Source organism: Crocuta crocuta, unplaced genomic scaffold, assembly GCF_008692635.1.
Source record: "Crocuta crocuta isolate KB4526 unplaced genomic scaffold, BGI_CrCroc_1.0 scaffold448, whole genome shotgun sequence".
In the NCBI taxonomy this organism is placed as follows: domain Eukaryota; kingdom Metazoa; phylum Chordata; class Mammalia; order Carnivora; family Hyaenidae; genus Crocuta; species Crocuta crocuta.
In genome coordinates, this window is record NW_027532411.1 from 3,538,140 (window position 1) to 3,560,332 (window position 22,193).

The following is a 22,193-nucleotide window of genomic DNA, read 5'->3' on the forward strand; positions in this document are numbered from 1 at the left end:
CTATTGGGCCTCTGTGTTTTATTTGAAAAATTTCCACTTTGGTAAAAAGACAACTGTGTGGCCAAAACTGGATGGTTAAGCCTCAATCTCTGGTTAGCCCCAATTCCCGCACAGAATTTCTGGAACTAGTTACTGGACAGAGGATGGGCAAGATCAATAGGGCTTTTCATCTCAGTCCTGTCTCTTACTTTCTTCAGCAATTCTTGGAAAAGCAGTGAAAAACATGCCATAGGAGAGCACAGCATCTTAACACTGGCCCGATCTCCTTTGTCAGCTGGTGGTATTTAGAGGAGTTCAAAAATAAATTTCCATGTAAAATGCACAACTACTGATGAACATCTGCAAAAGCTAGGAAAGGTGCAAAGGTGTGTCTGCGGAAGCACAAAGTGCCTTCTGTAGAAAGGTTTTATGTTTTCTGCTTTTGGTGTTTTATGTTTGACTTTTAAAGAAAAGTTAAATGGGATTTTTCTCTATTTTTTCATCCATCCATTGGTGTAGAGCACCTGTGCTTGAAGGGAATCTGAGATCCTCCAACTAGTGCTTCCCCCTCCCCCACCCTGATCTTCCTGAAGCCAGTGGTGGACAGTGGTTAAAGAATTTTCTATTTCAACCCAAACATTTTCCCTCATTTATCAAATGTTAGTAGAGGATGGTGGTGAGTGGGTTGATTAGTTGTTCTCCAAAGCCTTTTCCGGCTCTACCATTGTAAGATTCTGTGGCTTGATGGCATTTAATTAGCTAATGGACTTGGAAACAAATGTCTTGCTTTAACTCCCTCCCCACTTCTTGCACTGCTGTTTATTTTACAGGGGAAACCTTTTCCAGTCTCCACTTCTTACAATCACACATGCCTTCTTCTCCCTCTGTAAAATCAATTGATGCCCCAGTACCCTTCTCCTCTAATATGCCATCTTTTGTCTGCTTTTACCATGGAGTTGGTACTTCACAAAAGTCAGTTGTATGTTGCTGAATCTGTTTATGCTAACTGTACATATGTATCTGTTTATGCTATAGTTGTAATTATCCTTAGGTAATTCAATTAAATGTTGTGTAAATCAACAAATATAGGTGTGAAAAAATTATTTTTCTATGAAAAAGATTTGGGAGTAACTTGATAAAGATGAGCCACAAAGAAGCAAAAACAAAAAATCTATTGAGAATTCAGAGTAGCTGAGTAACAGAAAGGGGGAAATATCTAGAGCAATCCATTTGTTTCATAAATGTCTTTAAGTACCGAAATTGAAATGGGTGGGCAATACATCATAGATCGGGGTTCTGTAAGAAAGACAACATAAGATGTTAGTTAGCAAACAGATTCTAGGAAAAGCCCTGGCCAAATCTGAAAATACAGGTGAATAAATGTTTATTTAAATGTTTTAGTTTATGATATATGTGTACAATTTTTATTACTAAAAGTTTTAATTGCTTTATCTATTAATCACCTAACTCTCAGTCCCAAATATACAAAATTTCTAATTAGGATTACCAATATTTAGGAAGTAGAGTGGTATAATAATATGTGCAGGTAACAAAAAATCGGCAATATGAAGATGGAATTCTGTTTTGTCTATTCCAAGTCTAACATGTATGCATTAAATCTCTACTCTGTGATAAGCAGTAGAATAAAAAATAATCTTTAGGATATTTTGGTTTGTATCTACATTAGGATGTTTTATTATTATTATTAAGTTTCTACCAGCTACAAAAATGAGTCTTAGAATGAGTAAGTCACTGTCCTATGTCACACTAACTAATGGAAGCATAATTCAAACCCAGAGCATGTTCCATAGAAGAGTGGGATTTTTTTTGGTCAAATCCTTTAACATTTACCAAATGGTCTCACTTATGTGATAGCCTTCACGCATAGTCTATAATTAAGACCTGATGTACTAATTTTTCATTTAGACTGCATAGAGTTATTAGAGCACGAAAGATCAAAGAAGACTTCCGGAAGTCCACATGAACTGACACTGACTTTTTTTTCTTTGTACTGAGACTAACTCTTACACATCCAAAGCTACCAAGATAGAAATTTCTCAGATGGTGATTTGACTAGAGCACTCTACTTGTGTATGCTTCGTCCTAAAGGACGAGAGAAGAATATACTTCCTTCAGCAAATTTTTTTTTGCATTATGCAATACAGCCAATTCCATACTACTGGGCTTCCTCTCTGGTATACAGAACCATGAGTGACCTAGTGGGTTTCCATTTATGGAAAATTCATTAAAAGGAGCCCACGCAGAGCTTGAAATAACTACTTGGCTTGGGAGTTCCTTTTGTGATCTCTTGTCCTGATCTTTGCCACAGAAAAGTATTTGAGGACTATCCAGAGTTAGCTAAACCTCTGGTCAGTTTGGAAAGCATGCCATTTTATAGTCCGTCTTAGCCAAGAAGGGCCACATTCATTCAGTTTCCAAAAGATCTCTTGTAGTATAAACTATAAAGCTTATTTTTTAAAAAATTATTCTACTGTGAAGTTTAGTGTATTTGATTTTCTATAGTCTTATAGTGTAGTAGCCCATTCCCTTTTTCCTCCATTCCTTAAATAATTCATTTATATATTCATTCAGCAAACACAAAACAATTACTATGCTCTGGAAATACTGCTAAATGATGGAGTTGAATAAGTTAATGTTCCTGTTTCATAGGAACATTCAACCTAAAGCCCAGCCTGATGTAAAATATTCATAAATCAGGCAAATCAATTAGAAATAGAAGAGAGGAGAGGAGAAAGGGGATCAAGAAAAGATTCAGCAGAGAAACAGGTCAGAAATTATGAGGGGTTTAAGTTAGACACTGGTGATAGCATAGAGGAAAGGATAGATATGATATGTTGGCTGACTGCATAGGGGGATGTCCTAGAGAACAACTGAAGAACATGCCCATGAATTTGAACTATTAGGTATGTAGTATTGCCATTAATTACTGACAGCAATAGGAAGAGACAGTGATGGAGAAAGAAAATGAATTTAGTTTGGAACATCTTCCATCTATGAGACTCAAGTGACGTCTACTAGATAATTGGTTATATGTGTTGGGAACTGAGGACAGAAAGGCAGATAAAGACATAGGTTTCAATGTTAAGAGCACATATATGGCTCTAGAAGCAGAGAGATCAGATGGCATTACTCAGGGATATTACATATAAGTATAAATGAAGAAAAAGCTAACCCTGGAACTGATAAACATATGCAAGAAGGGGTGAAAACAGAAGATAAAAAAGGTAGAGATATCACAGTGTTTCAAAAAGAAGGCTAAATGAATAATTAGTAAGTTCTAAAAAGTATACAGCTTGGCCATTAGATCAATGTTAATTAAAAAGAGGCCCTTCAGTTTGGTATTTGCATTTAGAATATAAGTACCAGGATTCCAAGCTCAGTTCAACCACCAGGTTTAGTAACCTTGAGCTACTATCTTACCTCTAAGATGAGGATAATCCTTATTTTAACTATCCCTGTACAGTTGTTGTATTTCAAATGAATCAGAGGAGGGACCCAAATACATTTGCTAAAGAATAAGCTTCCAGACATGTAGTAGGCATTACTGCATATACTAATTATATAGGAGGTGTGAAATGGGAGACATATTGAACCAGACTTCTTTTTGAAGACATGTTGAACTTTTTTGTTCAGTAAGAAGTAACACACTAGGATGTGCCATAAGTTGACTCTCTACCTTATTCTTAATTGTCTCTAGAAAACGTCTCTGATTTTTTTTAAATTAGTTTCAGTATCATCCCATCTGATATCATTTTCTTGGTCTATATCAACTGTTTCAAGGCAGTTTCATGGGTTTGCTTAGAGGGACCAGATAATATTAGTCTCCATACTCCTTACAAGCTTATCATGGTGCCTTATACATATCAGGTATTCAATATATCCAATTTAATTTTATTCAATTCAGTAGATACATTGAGTGCTTACTATGTGTAACTAGGATTACTGGTGATGATAGATGAATGCAGACAAATATCCAATATGTAAAGGGTAAATTTTCAAGAACAAGTAAAAAATCTGCAACTTTCTCATCTATAAAATGATACTGATGACACAATTTATCTAAAGGAAAAAATTTTTTTAATTTTAATTTTTTAATTTTAGAAAGTAAGAGAGAGTGTGCAATCAGGAGAGAGGGGCAGAGAAAGAGAGAGAATCTTAAGCAGGCTCCATGCTTAGCAAACAGCCTGACATGGGGCTCGATCCCATGATCCTTGATCCCCACCTGTTCCACAATCAAGAGTTGGATGTTCAACTGAAGGAGCCACCTAGGTGCCCTTAAAGGAAAAACAAATTTTAAAGCACCTTTCATCTTGCATGACATTTTGGAGCTACTGTTCTATTTGCATTTAGCCTCCATTTTAAAGGTGAATGTAGAAAAAAATCAGGTAGTTCATCAGAGAGGTTTATCTGCTGCTGTCAGGTCCCCACCTAAGGGTCTCCCACTGCATAATAGTTTTCACAATAGCCAGTTGTTTGGCTGAGGATTGTGTCTCTAAGAAGTAAGAGCAAATGAATTAAATCTGTTCATCTATACAGAACTCATTTGCTGCCAACAGCTAATGCCAGGCAATCAGGAAAGGAAACACAAGCAATTATGATTTATTAGATGAATTGCTGAGCCAGTTTCGACACTATTTTGTTTCCCTTGGGGCTGAAGAACTGTCTCAGGTAAACTTCAACTTTAAATGTGATTTCATGTTCCCTTCGGAACTTTCCTTTAGCTGTTTGAAGCCTTTAAAGTTAATTAGCAGTACCTCGTTTATGTTTGGAATCAACCAGAATTGTCAGGACAGATTTGCTTATGATGTTTTTGGTACTTCAGAAGAGTTTTACAGACAATTGAGTTTGATGGATTAAAAAATAAAAAGGAAAAAAAAATCCCTGAGAAAAAAAGAACTAGTAATACAAGTACACTTAAAACTTCCCAAGAAAGATATGTAGAGATCTCATGTATTTTGGCCCCCAGATCTTAACATTTCTTCTCTTGGGCTTCTGTTAATCACCAGATTTGAGACTGAACATTAATTCTGAAAACTTCAGCTCAACAGCAGGGCCAGCTGCGATTTTCTCTATAATTATGTCCATTCAGGCCCACTTGATAAAAATTACTTCAGAGTATTCCAGCAATGGTCCTTGGCATTTGGGGCTCAGAATTGGCAATATGTTTAATATGCTGATATTTTTTAACATAAACTTTTAAATTCCACTTTATTTCTACAGTGCTTTTCTTTGAAGATAATACATTACTCACATCATTTTATTAATCTCTTTTGGTTGTTAATGATAGGGATTGAGGTCCAATCAGGATATGGTTAAGGGCAGCTGGTAAGAAAAAGAAACAGCCATGGTGGTAATAAAATGGAACAGAACCTACACATCAAAATGGAACAAAATAGGATGTGAGTTAAACATGGAGCCATTAACTGCGTGCCTACAACATGTGAGATTCTAGAAGCCCAGGATATGGAAATAATAATTGCGTAGTACATTATATTATTATATACTGGGCTCTGTACTAAGCCCTTTGTTTGCATGCTATTATCATCCATCGCTTCCACCAACATCTGAGGAGTCAGGATTACCTCCATTTTATAGATGAGGAAACAGAGTTTCGGAGAAGTTTAGTGACTTGTCAAAGGTCACAGAGCCAGCACACATTTGAGGCGGGATTCAATCCAATCCTTTCTGAATCTAAGCTTTAACAAGTGACTCTTCCCTCTAGGAACTTGCAGTTTGATGCAGGACATAGGCATATAAGTAATCAACTACAACACAATATAAAGTTGGATAAGATCTATCTTTTATCTATCCATCTTATCCATCTTGTATATATATCCATCCAGATATATCTATCTATCCTGTTGAATAATTCCTTCCCCCTCTCTTGTCCTGAAATGCAGTAATTCACACAGCCTCTCTGGAGGATGGTTCTGTGACACTGAGCAGTACTTTATACTAAGCAGCAGCTTCTCGGTAATCCACCACCTTGAATTTGCTCTCCTTCCTTTTCTGCCTTACTCTTCTTTCACTCACTCCTCTTTCCCTAAGATTGCACTTTCTAGTAAGATACTAAAACATAAGTGTTTGTCTCATGCTGTGTTGCCAAAGCACCTGGGCTTAAAACTCATGTCCAGTAAGAAGACCAGGGCATTTAATTTCAAAAGAAAAAAAAAAGCATGGTGACCCCCAGGAGCTGAGGGAGGAACTGAAAAAGGATGAAAAGTACATCAGAATCACATTGTCCAAAGATTTTACCCTCCTGAGCTTGGGTCTGAAGGCACCCACAGAAACTTCGCTCTTACTTAATGGATATTCTGCCCCTTCCTCCCCCCACCGCCCCAGACTCAGCTACTCGATAGAAATTCCTATAGAGCAAAAAAAAACCCCAGCTAGTTAACTTTAAGGAAAACTATTTAACCTCTCTGAACCTCAGTTTCTTCATCTATAAGATAGATACTAATCTCCACATCATAGCATTTTTATGAAAATTAAGTGAACTATTGTGTGTGTCTTCCATATACACATATATAAAACTCTTCGGAAGTTTTATAAACCAAAAGCATCATAAACAAATCTGTCCTGACAATTCTGGTTGATTCCATATGTTCTAAGAATCATTAGTGGCAGAAATTTCTATTTTATGATTTCCTTCTTTGACTCAGCTTAAATGGGTAGAAGTTATCCTGATGAAAGATGACAGGGAACCTCTGTGAAGGAAGGATCAGTTGGAAGCGATGAAGAGGAAAAAACATGATCCCTGTTCACTTACTCTCACATACTAGGGTGTCTGATTTAGAGTCTATTGTTGTTAAGTATCTGTTCACCTTTCCTTTTTGCAGCCCAGCTAAGCTTTTATGTAATTTTAGTTCCCTAAACTTTGAATTTGCAGCAATGGAATAAAGAAGAGGTCCTTCCTCATAAAAACTTCTAATATCTTTGATGAAGGAGGAGTTTAAACATGTAAATCATAAGTTTGAGCATTTGTGATTTTGGATGCTCCATAAAGTTCCTGCCTGTCAACGATCAGATAGACTTGGGATTTGGCTAATGTGTCAGTTAGGACTGGCTGGGTTTTATGCTGTACTAATAAACAGCTTCAAATTTTCAGTGGCTTAAAAATAACAAAGGTTTGGGGCGCCTGGGTGACTCAGTCAGTTGAGCGCCTGACTTTGGCTCAGGTCATGATCTTGTGGTTCATGAGTTCGAGCCCTGCATTGGGCTCTATGCTGACAGCTCAGAGACTGTAGCCTGCCTCAGTTTCTGTGTCTCCCTTTCTCTCTGCCCCTCCCCTGCTCCATCTCTCTCCCAAAAATAAATAAAAACATTTAAAAAATTTTTTTAAAAATAACAAAGGTTTATTTCTCACTCATGCCATATTCCTAGGGAGTCCACTGAAGCCGATTGGCATTATCCTTTGTTCAGGACCTAGGATAATAAAGCAACTAATTTCTAGAACATGGCTGGTTGGCTGCGGAGGAGAGAAAGAGAGGGAAAAAAAAAAAAACTGAGGGAAGGGTTCATATGTCCACAGTTAAGTATTCTAATTTGGAAGTGGCAGATTCTTTTAATTCCTAAGTCATTGTCCAGAAATATTTGTGTCCTCTCCCAACCTCCCCTCCCCCTTCACCAGAAGGCTGGAAAGCACAGTTTTAACATGTTTCTGGAAGGGAGGACAAAGAACAATTTACAAATAGCACTAACAGCTACAGCATTGCTCAATAAACATCACTCATGCTTCCTCATAGACCTTTATTTTAGCATGATCTAATTAATTTTCTCTTCTTTTTACTGAATATTAAAAAAAGGGACAGAAAACAGAAAATGTGGGAGCAGGGATTTCTGTCTATCAGCCCAGTGTAGTACTCAAGAGTAGTATTTAGCCCATTATCATGCTTACTCTGCCTGAAGGTTTGACATTTATTCCAAAAAGCCATGTGCAGTTGACAAGTACTTCCTTATGAAGACAATTGCAAAGAAAATTTTGCCCAGTGAGTCTAAGGAGATTGCTAGCAACCAAAATTATACCTCTTTAGTAAGTCCTGAGGGAATGTCTCAGACCTGGCTTCTAACAAAACAGAACGTGAAAAATACACAGACTTAAGGACTTGTGTACATACTAGCTAAAGACAAGAAGGACTTGTTTCCAAATGAGAAAATGCTTTATGCTTTAAAAGAATAATCTGTGATCTTAAAGCAAATAAGTCTTACTACCTAAAAGTACGTAACATTTCAGAAGCTGCTTCCTCTGGGATCTCATTGACTTCAATAGAATTTCTTTTACGTGAAACCAATTGGGTGGAAGAAACTGACAATGGCAACAAAATAGATTTAAAAAAAAAAAACATTCCTTTAAGGTAATTTTTAATATATAAATAAATCCTCTTGACTTCTGCATGTTTGGAGTGTTAAGTAGTATATCATCAATTTGTTACTACTATTTTTTAATGACAACAGCTTAAAACTAGAGCAGACTTCCCACATATCACCTGGTACAATACCCTTATTTTATTTTATTTATGTATATTATTATGATTTTTTTATCCAAGTATAATTAACATACAGTGTTGTATTAGCTTCAGGCATACACTATAAAAGATTCAACTATTTTTAGAGATGGGTTAAGTTAGGACTCACAGCACTAGAATCACAAAACAAGAGCACAGCTTAGAAATTAGAGCCCTAGTCTCCTGTCTGCCACTGCAGTGATCTTATAGTCACTATGTCCAAATGAATTCCTACATTGCATTCTTTTTTATTGGCAGTGTTAGTGCAATTGATGGTGGGGGGAGCTTTTTTAAAGACTAGGTTCCTGATATCCGTATCTTCAAAGAATAAAAAAAAAATCACTTTTTTAAACAGGGAAGTAACATTACATGGAGAAGGGAATAGAAGTTTCTGAATCAAAGACCAGAGAAGAAAATTGAATTGACTAAAGGCAGTCAGAAAGTTTAGATGAATTATTGTCTTGTTTTAAATCTAAATTCATCTTGACACCCATTTTCCTATTTTACAGTTGGTTATTTAAGAAGCTCTTACAGAAAATGCTACCAAGGTACAGACTAAATTGAAGTAAAAATCCTTAGGCTATTCTTTTTATTTCTATGGAAGATGCTTCAAGGAAATTAAACAATGTTTTCACAGTATTAACACATAATTTTAGAGAGGCAAATTTTTAAAAAATCAAAATAAGAAAGTAATAAATCAAGGCCATTAGGAGCACATTACTTTTTTAGGAGGGTTTTAGGAGAGATATTTCATTTCCTCCGGCATCCTCTACCTATTATGGTCTGGCTCATTCTGGTGCTTCTCAGAAATTGAGGTGAAAACAATCTACCCAGGTACCTGGGAAGTCATGTCACCTTGTAGCAGAGAGAAACCATTTTAGTGTGTCTGCAGACTGTTCTGGCCTTCGGAACATTAATTTAGAGCGGCCAGGTAAATGTGAGAGGGAGTGGGTACCACACAGCTTCGTACCTAATGTGTTGTCACACTATTCTTATCCCTTACAACTGTCTAAAAGAATTCTTTTTTTAGACTTTCTATGCTAGTCACCCCAAAATATTCTGTGGTAGTGAGTTCCAAAAACTAATTACATGTCACACAAAAATACTGTTCTTGTATCTATTTCAAGTTGGCCATACCTCAGTCTTTCTTCTTGCACAGATAGTTTACAGATGTTGCTAGGATTTCCGATTCACTAGTTCCTGCTATTGTGGGTTGCTCAGTTTTATTTTGATTTTTGTTTACTTTTCTAAACAGGGCTGCTATTACTGTTCATATTTGCATTTTGTTTACTGGACTATCAGTAACGGAAATGCACGCTGAGGCTCTTCCCCTTCTCCTCTCTTGCCATGTGAAATCACCTTTCCATACTGTGTTAGACACCCGCTGTATGCGAATGGCCAGATTTTCTACCTTCGGCCCAGGTTTCTCCCGTGCTCTGAAATTTTGAATCCAAATGTCTACTCTCTATTGGCACATTTTACAAACATGTAAAATTGATCAATCAAAAATTGAATACTTGATGTCCAGACAAACGATAGGGATAGGTCAGAATGTGGGTTCAACTGAGTTTAGGTAGCACCTCCAGAGGTCACTGCATGAATCTAGTTCATTTCTGTTGCTTGCTTAAGAACGTGTCTTCGAGGCATTTGAAGGCATTCATGGCTCAGTCAGTTAAACGTCTGCTTTTGGCTCAGGTCATGATTTTGTGGTTCGTGAGTTCCAGCCTCACATCAGGCTCTCTGCTGTCATCACAGAGCCCATTTCACTTGGCACCCGGTCTCCCTCTCTCTCTGGCCTTCACTCTTTTTCTGCCTTTCCCTTGCCCTTTCTCTCTTTCTCTCTCAGAAACCAATAAATAAATGTTAAAAAAAAAAAAAAAAAGAATGGGTCTTCATTAAGGTATTGAATGAAACTTCATAGTAGAAATGTACAAAGAATATCTAAAATAGTGGTCAAGTGGATAGGACGTCATAGTTATATTTTGAAAGAGATCAAAGCCAACATTAGAATGTTAAATCTCTGGCAGTAAGCTAAATTCTGCTGGAACACTCATGGAAACTGTTGGTACATTATATAATACCCTACCAGATCTCACTATAGGTCTTTTGATTCCACAAATACACGTTTAGTGTCATACACTGTGGAGACCTGGGGGCTACAAATATGAAGAAAATGGAAATCTGTGTTTGCAAAGAGCTTATACTTTGTTTCCCACAAAGTGGTGATGTTATCCCTTTTAAGTTCTGGAGAAATTTATGGGAGATTTCTTTGTCACAATGACTATAGACTGCTCTGGACAATCAAGAATAATCTCATGTCTCACACACTTTAAATGTTTTATTGACAACTGATATAAGTGATCTAGGGGCACCTGGATGGCTCAGCTGGTTAAGCGTCCCACTCCTGGTTTCGGCTCAGATCATGATGTTATGGTTTGTGAGTTCAAGTCCCACCTAGGGCTCTGTGTTGATGGTGTGGAGCCTGCTTAGGATTCTCTGTCTCACCCCCTCTCTCTGTCCTTCCTCTGCTCGCAATCACTTGCTCTCTCTGCTTCTTTCACTCTCAAAATAAATAAGCAAACTTAAAAAAAATATCTTAAGTGATCTAAACAAAAAACCTATTTATCATTTCCCTGGCCTAGATTCTGATGCCATTTTACATATACACAAAGTGGTGTTTGCATGATTTGTATATATACTAAATTTTATAGGATTTAACAGCATAAAATTGGATTGAAGGTTGTACTTTGCTTTGTTTAAAATTTGAGCAAGGTTTGTTCACCGTTTCAGAAAAGCACAGTACCAAAGCCAATATTGATCATGGTTTTGAACCCCAGTGTATCACATGGGCTTCAGCCTTTGTTCCTAGTGGTCTGTTCATGGCAATTTCACATAAAGATGCTAACATATCACTGTTTCATTATGTCTTACAGTGAAGCTTATTGTATTATAGGCTACTTTCCTTTTATTTCTCCCCTATAGTTACGCCGGTATACTGACTTTAAAAATTATGCGTGTAGGTAAAATATATGTACTCTAAATTTCATTTCAGGAGAGCAAGAGAGTTGTTACAAAGGATTTATTTTCAAAGTGTGTGGAAGAAGTGATATGATTGAGAATGACTGCCCTACAGGGCAAAACATACAAATACACTGATAATTTTGGCATTTTTGCTTCATCATAGCAACATAAGGGGCAGCCAGGTATCATTAGTCAAGGCCTTGAGTAATGCAAACATAAATTTTTATAAAATTACTCTTTCTCTGCAATCTATTTTCCAGTCCACTTTTTTTCAGCTGCAAAGGAGAAACTCAGGCTAAAGAAAATGCTATTGGTTAATGAGATGCTGAGGGAAATAATGCTTTTCACAGAAGCTTTCAGAATAGGGAACATGTAGGCAGGGGGGCTGAGGGTTTGCTTAGGGCAAAACCCAGCAGGGAAGTTAGTGGATAGGAGAGCAAGAAGAGTTGAGTGTGTGTTTAGTGCCCCTTTGATAGACACTGCCATGTCTCTCCTTCTAGAACTAAGTGGATAAAACATCCAGCACAGAATGCTTTCTTCCCCAACCAATGGAATCTGACAACATGGTTTAAGCCCTAGAAGTAAAATTAAAGATTTACTTTAATAAATTAGGGAATTGTGTTGAAGGTTGCTAGGTGACAAAGGTCAGGAAGGTTGCTAGGGGCAGGGATCAGAACTGTTTTGGACCGAATAAATGTCTGAGTCTCCTAGAAACTCCAGAGTGATCATTATCTTAAAATAAGTAAATAAGCCAACAAATACAGGCTAGACAAATACACACCCTCAGTCACTGGGTGAGGAGAAGAAAACCAAAATAAACGACAACAAAACAACAAAACAAACCAGAAAAGCATTATCCTAAAGTACAGGCAGACCAGGCAGTAGTCCTGAGAGCCAATCATCTACTTCCCCTGACATCCATCATCTGCACCCTCCACCCCAAGTCTTGTCACCATGATGTTAAGTAGGAGCTGAGCTTTGAGAAGACCAGTGGGTGGTCCGGGCCCTACAGGATGGGAAGCATCAGCCACCAGTTACGATCCAGGCCTAGGCCAGGATGTCCCAGAGTATCAGGCAGCCCTTGAGCAACCATGAACGGAATGGCCTGCTACGGCTACCTCACTTTGTAGTGCAGGCCCCTGCGTGATACATTAGTGAGCATCCCAGAGCGCCTATGAGAGGCCTTTGGCATTGGCCTTCATGGCCAGGCCCCCGCATTGCTTGCCTACCAGCAGATCCTCTGCTATCCCCCAAAAGAATCCAGAATTCCGGTTTGTCACATGATTTTACTTTCTCCCACTTCCTTTGTTCAGGACACCTGGATTTTATCTGCAACAATGGATATATTCTACCCCTCCTTCGAGGTAATAGACAGTGGTCTTCTCTCCCTCCTTCCATCTAGCATCCTCAGCATTTCATTTCCATCATTCACTTGGGTCTAGATTTACCTTCAGTTGTCTGTGAGCAAAATGCTAGAAGCTACTGTTAACATGAAGCAGGAAAGTTGCGGGTTATCTTGCATGTGTACATATCATTAGCTTTCTTTTACTGAGGAGAAAACTCAAGAAAGATGTAACTTGCCCACGGTCATTTATCGAGTAGGGGGTGCTACTGGATTTGAAGGTTGGTCCAGCTGATAAGCGCTGTGCACTGCAGCTTCCTTCAGAAGGACCTGGAGAGCAGAATCTTTTATATTCCCAGGTCACAGAGCACTTCCCCTTTGGTACTCTCATTAGACACAGAATTAATAGTCCAGTGTGCGCCTTCTCCATTAGACTGTGGGATTGACGGGGGCAGCAATGGTGTCCATCTTGCTTTCCACTCTGCCCCTGGTGCCTAGTGGCACGCCTGCTACAAAGGACAAATTCCTCTAATACTTCTACTTACAACTGTGCCTCCGTGCTTTTACAAAAGCGCAACTGGACCCCTTGTGTGTAAGTACAAAGTGTCCGTTTCCAATCACTCAGCAGATAAAGTCAATCTCAGAAACTATAGAAAGAGAAATGAAAACCTTTCCCATTGAAAGTATTTACTGTGTTCAAAACACATATGAAGTCTTCTCTTGATAATTCTGCATCATCTACAATTAGTATTAGCTAGGCACACAACTATCTCCCTAGATAGACTACATATCAAAACTTTCATCTACTTAGTGTTTAGGAACACTTATTATTATGTACATACATTATTATTTAGTGGAAATTCTGAAATTTAAAAGTCATTGGTAATATGTTTATTATTAATTAAATCTCTGACAGAATACAAAGGGCAAGGAAGAATAAAATGTCCCCATATTAAGAGCAGAAGTATGCAAACTAGCCGAACACCAGAATGATTACATTAATTGTGGTACATCCATACAATGGAATACCATACAATGAAAATGAGTTAACTATTATACACCCAATGGTAAAAATGATCTCATCATGGAACTTAAGTGAAAGTAGCCAGACACAGAAAAGTGATAATGTCCATGTATATAAAGTCCAAATTTGATGTTAGAAGTCAAGAATATTGATTACTCTGGTATTAGACATAGTAGTGATAGGGAGGGAGCCCAGGGAGCTTCTGGGGTGCTGGTAATGCTGCATTTNACCGACTAAGCCGCCCAGGTGCCCCTATGCTACATTTCTTGATCTGGGTGCTAGCTCACAAGTGTTCCCTTTAAGAAACTTTATTAGGCACATATGAGTTGTGCAATTCCCTATATGTGTTATGTTTTAATAAAGTTTACTTTTTAAAAAAGTTCTCCATAGTACCCACACTGGTGGAGCTATTTTTATATTGCATCTTACACATGTAGTGGTAGATAAGATACTTCTCTGTGCACTCCTGTCTAACCTACATTTTCTTTAGTGACTTTGCTGTTTATTTACTTATTTATGCTTGTGTATCCTGGGAACTAATTGGAAGACTTCCGAGCCTACTACTCACTATTTGTGAGTTAGATGTTAAAATTCAAACATTTACTCCAACACGTCCAAAACACATATGTGACTTAAATATGGGTTTTCCTATCCCTTTGTGAATGTCCGATTCATATCTTAATGTACTCTACACTCTAGTGACATAAAGGAAATGAGTCCTTAGCATAGAACTATCTACATACAAATCTTATTAACTTGATTGGTCAAAAATCTAAATTAAAAAAAAAAAAAGACAAGTGAAGTCACAGACGCTCTTTCCAAACACTACATTAAATATAACATCATTCTATTTAGTGCTGAACTTCAATTATTTATTTTTTTCTTTAAATATTTTATTTATTTCTAGGAGAGAGAGAGAGAGAGACAGCGTGAGCAGGGGAGGGTCAGAGAGAGAGGGAGTCACAGACTGAAACAGGCTCCAGGCTCTGAGCTGGCAGTCAGCACAGAGCCCGACGCGGGGCTCGAACCCACAAACCGCGAGATCATGACCTAAGCGAAAGTCGGACGCTTAACCGACTAAGCCACCCAGGCGCCCCTGAACTTCAATTATTTAAATCCATTTTAGAACATAATTAACATTAGCTCACCAATATCTTCCATATCATATTGAAGTTGACAACTGGAATGAACCACTTTAAAAATAAATTTTATTAGAATGTTAAATTGCATAGTTATGAAATGTATGCACGTATATGTGTGCATACATGTGTATGTAACTGGTGCCAGTTATGCAAAATTTCCCATAACATTTGCTTAAGTAGGGAATGAGCCTGGCTATGTACGCTGTCATGTTCACTGCATCCAAATTTTGTTTTAGTTATAATAGTTTTAAGGGGACTGGCATCTCCAACTTCCTCTGCTTCTAAGGGGCTACTTTAATAGTAATGATAATAATAACAGTAATAATAATATCCAACTAAGCAAAGATGGTATGAACTCCTTGAGGACGCTAAATAATCTGCAATGAAGAAAGTAAATAAAATGGATACAGATCATTCAAACGAGAAAGGTCTAGAACTCTTCTCCCCTTTCCATAACCCCAGCAGGAAGTTTCCAGTGCACAGGGACACCCCAGGAGGGATGCGATGAGCTCTCCAGGGAGGCCTCCCTTTCCCACCTGAGCCCAGAGCTCTCCCGGGACCCGGAGGCGTTGAGCTGGGCGCCCCTCGGGCGGCGGGAGGTGGCAGAGCGGCGGGCCGGCGGGCTCGCAGCGCCCGTGCCCCGGGCGGGAACTTACCACGAGGGCGCAGCACAGCAGCTGGTTCATTGCGGTCCCCGGGAAACCTCAGGCGCTGGGCGGCGGCGGCGGCTGGGCGAGCGCTCCTGTGCGTCTCCGCAGCCCGTGCACTCATCACGTTATATATAGCGTCCGGGCGACAGGAAGTACCCGCTTGGCTTTGATCATTCATTCTCTATCTGGACCCAACTCTGCACCTTTCTTTTTTAGGAACTTGGGCGGGAGCCGTGGGGTGTGCGCCGAACTCCGGAGTTAACNAGCCGCCACCAGCGTTGGGAGGGCCGGGCACACGCTGGGGCACCGCGCTGCCCTCCGCCGCCGCCCTGCGCGGCCGCCCCAGCCGAGACCCGGGCCCAGCCCGGCGTGTGTCCCCCACACTTCACCCCCTCTCGTCCGGGCCCCTTCCCTGCGGGTTCTGAGGGCTCCGATCACAAGGCCTCCCCTCTATGCACCGCACTGGCTCAGGGCCCTGCTGGGAGCGGTCCTGGATCTCCAGGCTTACGGAGACCACGCAGACGGAGGCCCTTCTCTGACTTCTGACTGGTTCTAGAGCGGGGGCTTTCCTCCGGTTCGCTTCTTGCTCTGGGGGTAGTTTGAGCCAAAGACAATCAGCAGAGGAAAAACTTCCCGCCTAGGAAAGCAGGAAACAGCGCGGCTGCCTGTGGGATACCTGTGGCCGCTGTTTTCCTCATCAACACCGTCATCATCCAAGGGCGCTTGGTACCTTAGTGTCCTAAGTACTGAACTTCTGGAATTGCCTCTTCAAGGTCCTTCTACTGGCGCCAAGCTGTTGACAGAAGTTTGGGGCTTGAATAAAGGGCTCTTGTCTTCCTCGTTCAAGCCCGCAAGCTGCTTGTCTGAAAGTTAGTCCTGTCCTGAGGGGTCCTGCGGTTCAGGTTTTCACCAGGTGCTGGAAACGCCACTTCAGAGCCGGCTTCCCCATTGGGACCAAGTGTTCAGTGATAGGTTTCTTGAAAAGGGCAAGTTCTACTCTTAGCCAGAGTTCAAGGGTGAAAGGGGGTGCATCAAAAAAANGCCTCTTAGGGGCAAATATTGCCCACGGAGATCAAAGCATCTGCCCCTTCAAATGGACTCGGTTCCACCAGAAGTTCAAAGAGGATCCACAGACAGAGTAGAACATATTTGGAGGATAAGAATGTCAGCTCTTCTGGTCTGTGAATGGGAAGACAAAGTCTGGTCTCCCCAGTGCTGTAGGATAACAGCATGATGGTTTAAGTGAACGATGAATAAATGAGGGTCGGTGAGTGAGGACAAAGTCCTATGATTTCAGACCTCAACTTTTGAACTTCAGTTTTGACATCTACAGCCTGGGCAACTAACACAGACTAACCTTGGGACTCAAATCAATTCAAATGTTAGTAGTAAGCCACTATATAAATGACAATATTATTGTTTCTATTAAGGTGATGTTTGTCTAGGGTTATTTAAAGGCCTTCTTTTAAAGTTTATTTTTTGAGAGAGGAAGAGAGAGACCTCGAGCTGGAGAGGCAGAGAGAGGGGAGACAGAAGATTTGAAGCAGCCTCCGCACACTGACAGCAGGGAGCCTGATGTGGGCCTTGATCTCAGAACCGGAGATCATGACCTGAGCCAAAGTCATACATTTAACCAACTGAACCACCCAGGTGCCCCTTGAAGGCATTTTTTCTTGAAATATAATATGATGCCAATATGCAGGAGCCAAAGCTTGGAGAAGACTGATCAAGGATTGAGTCCTGCACTGTTAACCCTGGGGAAGTTCCATGTCTCTCTAAGCTCATCTCTAGGATAAAAATAATGCTGATATTACAGAAATGTAAAATGTAAAAGGGAACAAATGAAAGCATGGAAAAGGTATTACATAAATGAGGTTACTCACTAGTGGTGAGCATTACATAGAGTAATACATGTAAAATGACTCTATCTAATGCCTAGCTTACAGGAAATATTTACTAAATTATAGCTATGATTGTTCTAGTGATAACTAAGACACTGATCTTTGGAGCCAGACACCTCGCCTTGAACCCCAGATCCTCTACAGCCCAGTTCTGTGGCCTGAGGCAAGTTTTCCCTAACCTATTTGTGTTTCTGTTTTGTTTCTTTATCTGTATAATGAGGATAAAAATCACACTTACCTCAGAGGATTACAAAGGCTGTTAATGAGGATTAAATTGGATAAAACATGTAAAGCTTTCAAAATGGTGTCTGGCACGTGGAAAGTGCTCATTTCCTACTAGCTATTCTTCTTCTTATCTGAGGTTCTCATTGGGACATTTATATGAGCACAGGGTGAGTTGAGATTGTAAACTCCCGACGGCAGAAATCACATATCTTCTTCTGATATTCCTTGAAGCTTTAGCTCAGTACCTGGCTCCCTGTAACTATTAGGAATTACTACAAATAACAGTAACAGTAATAACGATGGCGGCAGGTGTAATTACACCTTGAGAAAAGTTGGGACACCGACTTCTTGAGAAAAGTTGGGACATCGTTTGGTTAGAATCACAAAATTGACCGTGTGCTGTCTGTTGTCTGCGTATTTGAAGGCCTGACTCTGGGTCATTTATTAGTCACTGACTGACAGGAAACAGACAGACACTATGAGTTATTGGTCGTGTCGCTTGTTATATGCCCGGAGCAATCTGGCTGATGCCTTTGGTCCTCCTACCTGACCCCCTACCATGGGCAGCAGCTCTGAACACTCTGAGGCCACAGTTCATCTGAAGCATGAATTGAAATGGGCCCAGGGAGTTAGCACTGAAACCAAGGGGGAACGTTCGAACAGTAACTTGGCAGACCTCGTGACTACATTCATCTTCCTGTGACAGATCCCTCATTGGCAGAGGCCATTGGTGACATTAAAAGGAGTGTCCCGTAGGTTCGAGCCCCGCGTCGGGCTCTGTGCTGACTGCCAGCTCAGAGCCTGGAGCCTGTTTCAGATTCTGTGCCTCCCTCTCTCTCTGACCCTCCCCTGCTCACGCTGTTTCTCTCTCCTAGAAATACATTTAAAAAAAAAAAATTTAAAAAAAAAAAAAAAAAAAGGAGTGTCCCGTAAATTTAACCTTCTGTTTCTGGTCACCAGATATGTAGGATGCTGACCTTCTAGGTAACACCTCTTTAGATAACTCTCATCTCTTGCCTGAACGCTTTTGACTTGGGCCCCATGCTGAACACATTCACTGCCTGTATTTCTGCCACTCCTAAGAAACAGCACCAGAATGCTGGGAGCTCCCATGAGGAAAACACTTCATCTCTTTAGCACAGCGGCAAAGCACCTGCTACAGAAGGCCACTTTAACCGTCATCATAATGAAAATGCCTGAAACCCAGGACAGGAATTGATTTAGGTCATCTGGGAGACCAGGATTGCCGTGGGCTCTGAAGTGACTAATCAAGTGTCTAGATCATCTTGCGCCTAAGATCCCTCATCTGAAAATTGGAAATACTAGTTCTAAGTTATGTAAATGAAAGGTTATTAACTTGGGGAACAGAAACATATTCCTTGTTATTTCATTGCTATTAAAATGAAGCCTTTTCTGATTTCACAGGAGAAGGAAGAGAAGGAAAGGAGGAGAAATACTATGCAGCTAGCCTATTGATTTTCTTTTGTTTTATTAATATTTGCCAATTTCTTCACTAACACACATGATTTTAAGAATATTAATAGTCTAGACAAAAGCTATTTGAATTTTAAGGTGTTACAGACTACACGTATTTGCTCTGCAACAATAATGTATAGAAAGGCAAGGTCGTAGAGCGAAGCATTTTCTGACTGAAGTCATCAGTTACCTAAGGGTCTGCTTGAAAGTGTCAGGCCAGGTGGCAGTAGGCATTACTGTCACACCCCCTACTCAGTGGTGGTGTGACACTGGCATTGTCACTCATTCAATTATAATAACCCTTCCAATGAAAACTGGCAATCAGACAATCATACAAATGCATAAATATAAATAGGCCGGTGTGCTGCATGGAAAGAAATAGGTTAGAGTGGGAGCACTTGACCCAGTATGAGTTGAAACAGCAAAATGAGTATTAACCAGTGTTAAGAGAGTAGTATAGGAAGGAGAGCATTTGAGCAGGGAGGCCAGGGGCCAGCAGACCTGGAGATGGGAGGAAGCAGGGTGTGATTTAAAAGAACCTGAAGCAGCCCAGTATGGGTGGCACATGGAAGGCAAAGCATTGCATGAACTGGGTGAGGTTGGAGAGGAGAGTGGACAGTGGTGAGGCTGCAAGGTGGTCTTTTTCCAAAGGGCCATTGGAAGCACTGAGGGGTTTTAGGCATGAGACTGACATGATCAATATAGGGGCCATGAGGTGGAATTCTTTGAATTTCACCCTACCAACTTCTTAGGGTTATAGGTCCAAACATAGACACTCAAGAAAAAGTACTCTGACACAAAAAAAATCACACCATCCTTACAAATGTATTTGTATTAATTTAACTAGGTTTCAACCCTTTAATTCCCTGCAGGTGATAAAAAATCAAATTGTATGGACACATCTAGAATGGAGGGTAAATCTCCATTTCACCTCAGACCTCCCCCACCCTTTACAAAAGCTGCTTTTGAGAGGTGCTGCTAAATTGTGTCCCAAACACGTCACTGTTCTTAATATTAATCTTACTACTTGGGGTGGGGGGAATCAGTAAAACCAGTTAATGCTATTGCCTGTAAGCCCTGTCCACGGCACTGGAAGGAGCCTTGCACATTTTAAGTGGGAAACCTGGTCTTTCAAAATGAGATCTATGAGGAGAGCTGCCTCATTCACAATTCAATGCTCAGCAACTGCTATCAGCACGTCAAGAAGTGGAGGGTAGAAACATGCGTTAGTCTGCTTGGGCTGCCATATAAGAATGCCATAGACTGGAGGGCTGAAACAACAGGCATTTATTTTCTATTAGTTCTGGAGCCTGAAAGTTCAAGATCATGGTGCCAGCTTCTGGTGAGCCCTCCTTCTGGCTTGTGTGTGGCCACCATCTCACTGTGTGCTCATATAACCTCCTCTTGGTGGTTGCTCCGAGAGCTATCTCTCTTCTTCTTAAAAGGCCACCAATCATATTGCACTAGGGATCCACCCTCAGGACCTCATGTAATCTTAATTACCTTCTAAAAGTCCTGTGTCCAAATGCAGCCACATTGGTGGTTGAAACTCCAAACTATGAATTAGGGGGGAATGCTATTCAATCCTTAGCCACATAGGTCTACCTTCCTCTTTTTGGACTCAATCCCATGCTTAAGTTTCCAAGGAAGTTAGGCTTTTGTTTGCCACATAGGCTCAATAACTGTTACAGATATATAACTGTAAGGTCAATCTTTTTCTCTCCCTTACATTTCTTTTTTTCCTCCTTCTCTGGACTCTCCCCCTTTTCCATCTAATGAAATAGCCTCCATAGTTCTGGCAGCTTTGAGTGATGCCTACATCATCTTATAAAACACATTACCTTCTGGTTTCTCTGACTATATGAGATCAGGAAGCCACTAGCTGGAAAGACATCTTGTGAACTCTTTGATAAAGATTTTTAATAGAAGAACTCAGTAACACTACAGAGTATACCTGTCGGAGGCCGCGCCGGCTCCGACAGGTCCAGGGGTCCCTGAAGGATGGACGGTGTCGGCGAAAGAGACTGAGAGAGCCCCGAGATTCTTTCTGATCACCAGGCAGGCATCTCTGTCCTGTCGGTTTTGGTGTCTTTATTTAAAGGTTCAACAACCATATGAGGTCAGAGAAAAGGAATTTCTTACAATGAGAGGTCTTTTGTGATATCAATTGCGGAATTATCCCAGTCATGGTGAATTTACGACCAAGGAAATAACAGGATGCTCTTAGTGAAAGACAGGATAACATATAGGTTACATTGTATATAGATAAGTTAAGAGTCATTCTGTCTGGCTCTCAAGAGGATGAATGATTCTGAATTGGTTAGTTAGTGGAAACTACCAAGGGGGCTCTATATGTATCAGTCTTTGCATCTGGGTTTATGTTTTAATTACTCTTATCTATCCTCATCCCAGCTGCCAGTGTAAGGGAGGGGGTCTATGGAATGTAGGCCTTGAGGAAGGGACTGCCATACATCACCAATTAGTAAGTTATGTTCGGTACTTATCTGTACCTTAACTATAAATTAGGCTCTTCTGATATGGGACCAGTCTCAATAGTAACTCTTGTGTTCTTAACCCCCTTTATTATCTAAGTCTTGGATCTGCAAGGCCCATAGGAAGAACCTTTTGACAATGATCCACAGAGCTCTTCTCTAAAATCTCTTTTGTAAAGGCAGGAATATGCTTTTCCTATGAGGTAACTGTGTTCAGAATATGGGTTTGATATGGAATATTGTGAGGCCTGGTCAATACCAGCAGGCTCATTTCCAACATGAGCCAATAGTAGCAGAAGGAGATATTAGTCTTCATTTCTCATGGCAGAAGCTGTGCAAACATTGCCATTTCCTTGCTGTGACTGCCATCCAGAGAGGCAGGTGCGGCTCCCGGCTTATACCCTGTCTACTTGAGC

At 40.3% G+C, this 22,193-nt stretch overlaps 2 protein-coding genes across 3 annotated transcripts in view; one reads left to right on the forward strand and one right to left on the reverse strand.

Moving 5' to 3' along the window:
- The window catches only part of TNFRSF11B (TNF receptor superfamily member 11b), a 29,065-nt gene extending 13,137 nt beyond the window's left edge, over window positions 1-15,928 (reverse strand). Inside the window, exon 1 of the mRNA XM_077778938.1 lies at window positions 15,690-15,928. Coding sequence (XP_077635064.1) covers window positions 15,690-15,719 — 30 coding nt within the window. The 5' untranslated portion in view covers window positions 15,720-15,928. The remainder of the gene's footprint in view (window positions 1-15,689) is intronic.
- The window catches only part of LOC144243797 (uncharacterized), a 326,374-nt gene that overhangs the window by 259,459 nt on the left and 44,722 nt on the right, over window positions 1-22,193 (forward strand). The gene's annotated exons all lie outside the window — the stretch shown is intronic.